The 7,858-nt window shown below is 65.4% G+C and overlaps 1 protein-coding gene across 3 annotated transcripts in view; it reads left to right on the top strand.

Moving 5' to 3' along the window:
* Window positions 1–741: 741 nt before the first annotated feature.
* LOC311184467 (chromobox protein homolog 7) overlaps window positions 742–7,858 on the top strand; it is a gene marked incomplete at both ends in the record, with an annotated part of 18,872 nt that continues 11,755 nt past the window's right edge. For all 3 annotated transcript variants that reach the window (XM_084254520.1, XM_084254521.1, XM_084254522.1), the window contains 2 exons: window positions 742–810; window positions 2,498–2,541. In XM_084254520.1, the coding sequence (XP_084110646.1) occupies window positions 742–810; window positions 2,498–2,541 (113 nt within the window). The remainder of the gene's footprint in view (window positions 811–2,497; window positions 2,542–7,858) is intronic.

The following is a 7,858-nucleotide window of genomic DNA, read 5'->3' on the forward strand; positions in this document are numbered from 1 at the left end:
GGAGCGCGAGGGGCGCCGCCGAACCCGGATTCCAGGCAGTACGAATGGGGGCGCCGCGGGAACGAGCCGGGGTCCGGGCGAGGGGGGACTCGCGCTCCCCTCGCGGCCGGGTCTCCCCACCGCCCGCCGCGGCCCGCGCCCGCGTGAGGGGTCGGGGCGGCAGCCCCGCGCGCCCCGCCCGTCCAGGCGCGCCCCAGCGCCCGGGGAGCCGGCGCGGCTGCTGACCGCGGGGACGGCGGGGCGCGGGGCGCCCGCTCAGACCCGCCGAGCCCCGCGGCCCCGGGTCGCGGGTCGGGGGGAGCGCGGCCCCGAGACGCCCCGACAGGTGGGGGCCCCGGGCCGTGCCGCCGCCCGGGCCAGGCCAGGCCCGGCCGCTTCCGGCCCGCCCGCCGCGCCGGGACCCGAGGGACGCGCCGCCGGCCTCGGGATCCCGCGCCGCGCCGGGGGCGGGGCCTCCGCGGGGCGGGGCCGAGGGCGGGGCGCGCGAGCCCCCGCCCCGCCCCCGCCCGCGCGCCCGCTCGCTCGCGCCGAGGAAAACGTTGCGCAGGTTCAAAAATGGAACGTCGGTGGCGTGAGGGAGCGCGAGGGGGTGTGCGCGCGTGCGCGTGCGCGTGCGCGTGCGCGCCCGGGCGAGGGTGACGGGGTCCCGGCCGGCCCGAGCATCGCGCGCCGCAGCCGCGGCCCCGCAGCTCCGCCCCCGGCCCGGCCCGGCTCGGCCCGGGCCCGCCGCCCGCGCCCCGCATGGAGCTGTCAGCCATCGGCGAGCAGGTGTTCGCCGTGGAGAGCATCCGGAAGAAGCGCGTGCGGAAGGTGAGGCGGCCGGGGCGGCCCGGGACCCCGGGGCCCCCCGCGCCCCGCACCCGCGGCCCCCCGCGCCGGGGCAGGGAGGGGGCGGCCCGGGCGGCGGGCGCGTCGCCCCCGCGTGCCTCAGTTTCCCCCCCGCCGCTCCGGCTGCGGCGCTGAAGTTGTGGCCGGGAGGGGGCGGCGAGCCGGGCGCGGGGAGACTGAGCCCCCGCGCCCCCGCGCCCGCCCCGCCCCCCAGCCTGGGCGGCCGGGCCCGCGGGGTCGGCGGCCGCGTGCGTCGCGCCGGCGCCGGGTCTCGAACTCGGGGCGCGGGCCTCTCGGCACCAAGTCCCGAGAAGTTGGAGGCGGAGCTCTGGGCCGGCCCCGGCGCGCGGGGCTCCCCGCGGGACCCCGGCCTCCGCGGCCCGCCGCACCCCGCCTCCACGTTCCTCCCGGGTCGGACGCGCACCCCTCGGTCTTCCCCACCCCAACTTCCAGCCCCGCCCCAACGGGCTCGGCGAAGCCGCCTCCATCGCCGGGGCGTCCTCGAGGCCCCGCCCCCGGCGCCCGCGCCGTCCACACGCCCCACCGTGGCCGGGGCGGGGGCTGCCGGCGGGGGCGCCGCGGGGGCCGGGCCGCTCCCTGCCCGGGGCGGGTCGGGGGCAGCCCCGGGGAGGCGCCCGCGCCGGCCGCGCCGCCTCCCTCCCCGCCGCTCCGCGGCTGGCGGCGGCCCCGGCCCCCGGGCTGCCAGAGGGGCCGAGGTCGCAGCTCCGCCCGACGGGCCCGAGACCCAGACCCGGCGGCGGTCAAGGTCACCGGCGAGGGGCAGAGGGAGCGACCCGGGCGCCGGCGCCCCTGGGGAAGCGCGGCCCGGCCGGGCGAGGGTGCGGGACCGCGCTCCCCTCCCGGCCTCGTGTCCTCGGGGCGGGCGCCCTCCCGCGCCCCGGCGCTCCTGGGTGTTCACTGGTCTCAGCAGCCCAGTCCCCCGCGCGGGCGCCCCGGCCGGCCGGGCGGGCGGTGCGGGCCGGTGAGCGGCTCCCTCCGGCCACTCGCGCCGGCCGCGCCTGTGAGAGGCTGTTTTGGGCCCCTCGCCGTCCCTCGGGGCGGCCTCCCGGGGATAGGGGGGCCCCTCCTGATGGCTTGTGGGGAGGCCCGCGAGGTGGGAGGGAGCTGGCGCCCGGGCCGGCCTCCATGAGGAGGGGACAGATTTGGTCTTAAAGTTCGGGTGAGGCAGGATTTCATCCTGGGGTTGGGGGTCACAGGATGCCCTTGTCAGCTGCGAAGCGGGGGCTGCAGAGGAGGGGCCGCCCCTTCTGAAGGTGAGACTTTGTCGCCTCCTCCGCGGTCCTGCCCAGGCCTCTGAGAGTCCTGAGGCAGTTCATGGCCGGGCCTGAGCGGCTACTTGCGGGGATGGGGCTGGCGGGGTTAGGACCACGGGGCACCCCTTCGGGAGCAGTGGGCCTCGGGCTCCTGTACTTCCCCATGTGTGCCCTGTGTGCCCAGCTTCTGCCAAGGAGCCCCAGAGGTGTTTGGGGCCAGGTGCATTTCTGCATTCTAGGAGTATGCAGCAGCCAAGCTTTGGGCAGATCTGATGGGGCCAGGGGTGGCCCCCTGAATATGTGGGGAAGTTTGTCTGCAGGGGGGAGAGGGCCACATGGCCCGCCAGGCTTGTCAGGGCAACTGTGTCTCACCGGGTCTGCTTTTCTCTTCCCAGGGCAAAGTCGAGTATCTGGTGAAGTGGAAGGGATGGCCCCCCAAGTAAGGCTTCTTTGTGTGTCTGTCTGCCCGCCCCGCCACCTGCCTCTTGCCCTCTTTCCTGCCCAGCTTTTAGCTCCAGCTGCTCTAACAGATAGTGCATCTCGAGTAAATCAACCTCTGAGGCTCAGTTTCCCGCCTGCCAGTGGAGGGGCTCGGGCTCATGAGGGTGGAGGTGGGCCCCAGCTTCTCTCCTCACCTGGACCCTCAGTGTTGAGCTCTGTCTTCTGCTTGGCGCCTCCCCTCGCCAATTCCTAGCTTGTCTTGGCACCGGAAGGTGAAGGCCCAACATCTTGGTCCACAGATAGCTGCTGGCCAGGGGGAGGGGCCCCAAGCTACAGCAGGTACAGTACAGGTTTGGGCTTGTGGGGCTGGGCAAGAGTCCTGGTGCCACAGGGGCCACCTTGCCTGGGACAGCACTCTCCAGTCTGAGGAGCAGGTTCCCCGACAGCCTTGGAAGGCAGGTGCGGTCCTGACCTCTAAAGATGAGGAAATAGGTGCGGAGAAGGGAAGCAGCTTGCCTTAGGTCACACTGCAAGTGGAGGCAGAGCTGGGGCTTGAGTTAGGCCTCCCCAATCCAGGTGCCTCCTGTGCCTCCTCCATCTCCTAGTGTGGGAGGCAGGGAGCTGGGTCCCAGACCTCTCCCAGATGCTCCACCTCTCCTGCTGAGACCCAATCCGTAACCTTCCCACCCACCAATCACCTCCCATTAGGGAGCTGTGGGGAGGGAGGGAAAGAGCAAGTCGTGGGGCCTTCCTATTGGTCTGTGGGTGTCCCACCCCCTCCCCTGCCTTCTAGAGACTGGTTTCTGGAAACCCCCTCTGCCCCGGCCACTACTGTCTTTACCAGGGTGAAGCTCCTCCTGGGCTGGTGTTGGGGTCTACCTAGTATCCCATCCTGGGAGCATCTCTGGGGTCCTGGTGGGGAGAGAGCAGTGAGGATGAGTGCCTGTGATGCCCCAGCTTCCCTCTGCGCGAAACGGGTTCAGGAGTCCAGACCCTGCTCACCTCTCTCTGGCCCCTTCACCTGTGGAGGGGAAGACCTTGGGTGTGTGTGCAGGGTGACCCACGGGCATCCTGATCACTAGCGATGGTGCTGGCCGGGCAGCTAATGCATGTCCTCTCCTGCTGCTGCTCCCCAAACACCCTGGACAGAAGGCAGAGCCCCACCTCCCCTGGGCAGATGAGAGGGGACTTCCTGTCCAGGTGAAGGGGTGGTGAGAGGAAGAGAGCTAGAGAAGGCAGATGCCCAGAGAGGGCAGCAGGAGCACTGGCACCTGGGTACTCACTCCACCCCCATGCTGGAGTGTGGTCACCAGCCTGTTGGCCCTCAATGCAGCGCTGGCTGTTTTCCCCCTCTGTAGATGCCATCTTTGGAAAGATTTGCTTCTCTAAACAGATGTACTTATCAACGAAAGGCTCCTTCTCCCACTTTGATTAATTCCGAGTGCGCCTATGTGCCTACCAGTCAGGAGGGGGGACCCTGTGTTCCAGGAGCAGTCCCTGGGTGCTTCAGCTGGCCCAAGTGCCCCCCACCCCATACTGAGACCACCAAATGGCACCTCCTGACTGTTGGTTCTAGGAACCCTGTTTGACCAGATGATCTGGAGCACCTCTGGCTCTGCCACTCTTTGACCCTGGTCCAGTTAGTTGCCCAATTGGCAGCCGTGAGCCCTTTGGCAGGTCCCCAACATGGTGGGGCCCCTGTTGCCTCACCTTCAAATTGGAATAAGAAATAAGAAATCCTCCATGGCAGTGTTGTGGAGATGAGATGTCGGCTGTGAAGGGCCTGGTGCAAGTTTGTCAATAATACAAAGTCAGACAACTTGGCTTCTGGGCCCCTAGCTCTGCCTCCAAGTCAGGAGAGGGCTGGGGGATTCCATTTCTCACTGGAGTTCCAAGGAGCCTTAAAATCATTTAGCTAGGGCCTCACATTTTTCCCATAGGGAAACTGAGGCCCAGAATGGGGAGGTCATTGCAAGAATATAACTGCCAGCATCGTGCAGTGTGGTACCTACTTCAAGCCAGCCGCTGTTCCCCTCAGCTTCCCTGGGGGTTGTGGGGGGAGCTTGAGTACCATGTGCCTCCCTCCAGACCTAGCAGCCATGGCTAGGGCAGTGCCAACCTCTGTGGGGAGGGGAGCAGATTCTTCTGTTCAGTCTGGGCAGGGAGACATCTCAGTGACAGAAACTGTGATTTTATTTTATTTTATTTTATTTTATTTTATAGAGGCATGTTTTTATTTATTTATTTATTTATTTTATTTTTTATTTTATTTTTTTTTTTTTAATTTTTTTTTCTATAGAGGCATGTTTTTATTTATTTATTTATTTATTTTTATTTGTTTGTTTTTTGTCTATACATGCACTGGGTACAGTCAGAAGCGCGGGAGGGTGAGAGAATTCACCAGAGCCAGAGCGGGGAGCAGAGCAGGCAGGAGGACTGAAGTACACTGCTGAGGGGAGCAGCGGGTGGCAGGAGAGGTCTGCGCACCATGTGGGATCCTCCTCCGGTGGCCGGGGAGCAGCCGGGGATCGAACCGGTGCCGCAGAGGCCGCGGGCAGCTTCGCAACCCAGCGCTCAACCGCTGTGCCACCGGGGAGGCCCCCAGAAACTGTGATTTTAAACACATGATCTGTGCCAGACCCGTTAAGCCTTCACATGTTTTGTCTATTTTCTGACCCCAACAACAAATGACTGTCCTTCCTTCCCAGCAGATGGGGCAGAGGACCTATCTTGATTAAGCTGGAAGGCTCAGCAAATGGCACAGGGAGGGCTTCGGTGCAGGTAGCGGAGGATAAGTCCTCATCTACAGGTGCTCTCAGCCACCAGGGACCCTCGGATACCCCACTCTCATTGCAACTGCCCGAGATTGCTGTTGCCCCTTTGCCAATGCCTTCTTTCCTGCCTTCCCACTTGGGAATGCAGCCCTGTCTTTTAGGGAGGAGAACCTCCATGGATCGTTAGTGAGGATATTGTTAGTGGGTACAGCAATCGCCAGGTTTGCCAAGGAGTCTGCCGCTGTTGTTACCGGGCATTGGCCCATTTTACAGATGGAGACACACACCCTCGGCAGAGGAGTCTTGCCCAGGGCACGGTGCTAGGCCCGTGTGAACTCCCGGCTGCGGGACCCCAGGGCCGGGCCTAGCCCCTGGGATGCACAGCTAGATCCACCAGAGCTGACCAAGGATCCCTGTATGTTGGCCTTTTCATGCGCTCAGGCTGCCTGGGAACCAGCTGCGCGACTGGGGCAAAGCCTGGGGCCCCTCCGCACCTCCCTTTCCCCACCTGGAAAAGGAGGCCCTGGTCTCACCTGCCCTGCAAAAGGCTGCTTTTTGCCACGCGCCAGGGGCAGAGGAGGCGCTGTGGCCTCCAGGACAGGCTGGGCAGCGGGGCTGCCAGGCCGGGGCTCGTCCCTGGTGGGTGTTCGCGTTCTTCTTTGTTTTGAAGTTGATTGAACGAGCGCGTGTTTGCTGTTAGTGTGTTTCAACCCTGACCTAAGTGTTTCGGGGGCCGAACGCATCCGATCTGATCTGCACCCTAAAGGCGGGCTGTCGGGGACCCCACTCACGGCTAGAGCCGCAGGCCCCGGGGGCGCGCCCCGAGCTCGCTTCATCCTGGCGGCTGCGAAGGGTCGGGGCCGGGGCGGCCCGGGGGCCGGGCGGGCGGGGCGGCCCTTTGGGTGCGCGGGGGCGGGGCGGCGGGTCACGTGGCCGTGTTTACTTCGGAGCCGCCGCCCCGCCCCGCCCGCCCCCGCCCCGCCCCCGCCCGCCATTGGCCGCGGGGCGGCGGCGCCCGGTGCCCCTGCGCGTGCGGGGCCCGCCCCGGCGGTGGGGAGATCCAGCCCCCAGGTGCCCGCCTGCGGACTCCGGCATTTTCGCAAAGCGGGTTCGCCCCACTCTGCGGACGGCACTCGTGCCTCCAGGCGGGGGTCGGGGCCCCGGAGGCGGAGACCCCCGGCCCGCGGCGTCGGGACCGGCCTCCTGCTGCCAGGTCCGCCCGCGGCCCCGACCGGCCCGGCCTGGCAGCAGGACCCGGCCACACCGCAGCCCCGTGGGGACCCAAATGTGGGTCACGTCGGGGCCCGAAAATAGCGGGTGCCGTTCCGCTGAGTCCCGGCCGCAGACCTGCCGCTCGCCGCCTCCGCGACCCGGGCGCATGGCCTGCCTCCTGGGCCGCAGTTTCTTCCTCTCTAAAACTGGGGGGGGACCCTGCCTCATAAGGGTGTTCTGGGGGCTGGATGAGGCCCCGGTGGCCGGTGGCCGTGGTGTCCCCGCACCTTGCAGTCAGTGGGTGTGAGGGTGAGTGCTAGTAAACAAATTGGGGTCCAGAGGCGGCTCGGGGCTTGCCGGCAACCACACGGCGGCGACCTCAACAGCAAGCAGGTGGGGTGGGGAGGATTAGGACACTGGAGAAAGCAGGCATGGGGGGACTCAGCTCCCCCTTTCTGCACTAGTTAAGTTTACAAAATTCACACCTGGTGGGGGGCGGGGGGAGTCTGCCAGCATCTGGTTACTTGTAGTTTGGACATTTCCCAAACTATAAAAATTCCATTTTCACTTTCAGCATTTCTTCAGGTGAGCAGGACTGTGCAGCGGCTCCTACGGCCATTCCCCAGAGCACCAGCACCCAACGTGGCTGGGCTGGGGCAGCCTTGCCAGGCTGAGTCCAGCTGGGCTTGAGTAATCAGGGCAGGTGCCGCAGCAGGTAGGGGGCAGTAGGGAGAGTTGGTTTTGCCACCAAGGGGCAGTTCAGGAAAACTACTGGGACCTGGCTCTTAAGGAGTAGGAGGGCCCTGCTGGGTCTGGCCTTCCAGGGGAGAGTGTGGCATGTACCACTCAGGCCGGGCATGAGGCGTGCAGTGCGGGCCTTCATCATGGAGTCCACAGAGCCTGACCCCAGACTGTACCGAGTACACGTGTGGAAAATGTCAGTGGAGAGGAGGAGAGGGTTCTGTCCTGGGGTGCTTGTTGCCCCAGGGTTGGGTATCACCGTGTCCCGAGGGTTTAGCTCAGCAGTCAGGAGGCAGCTGGGGCTCCCCTCGGCCACTTTTCACTCCTAACAGCTCCCTCTTACCCAGCAGAGCTGGGCAGCAGCTTAGCCAGTGTCCTAGACCAGTGGTCTGGTTTTGTGTGTGTGTTTGCATGTACACATGTGCACACATGTAGGTATGTATATGGTAGTGGATATTGTGTGTTGTGTGCATACATATAGATGCACATACACATGAAAGTATTTTAGACCTTAGTTTATGGTGAGTGACACTGGTTTTTCCATGTATGGAAGTCATAATGCTGGCTTTTAAAATAAGATTCATTAGG

The sequence above is a fragment of the Talpa europaea genome, assembly GCF_964194135.1.
Source record: "Talpa europaea genome assembly, chromosome: 15".
In the NCBI taxonomy this organism is placed as follows: domain Eukaryota; kingdom Metazoa; phylum Chordata; class Mammalia; order Eulipotyphla; family Talpidae; genus Talpa; species Talpa europaea.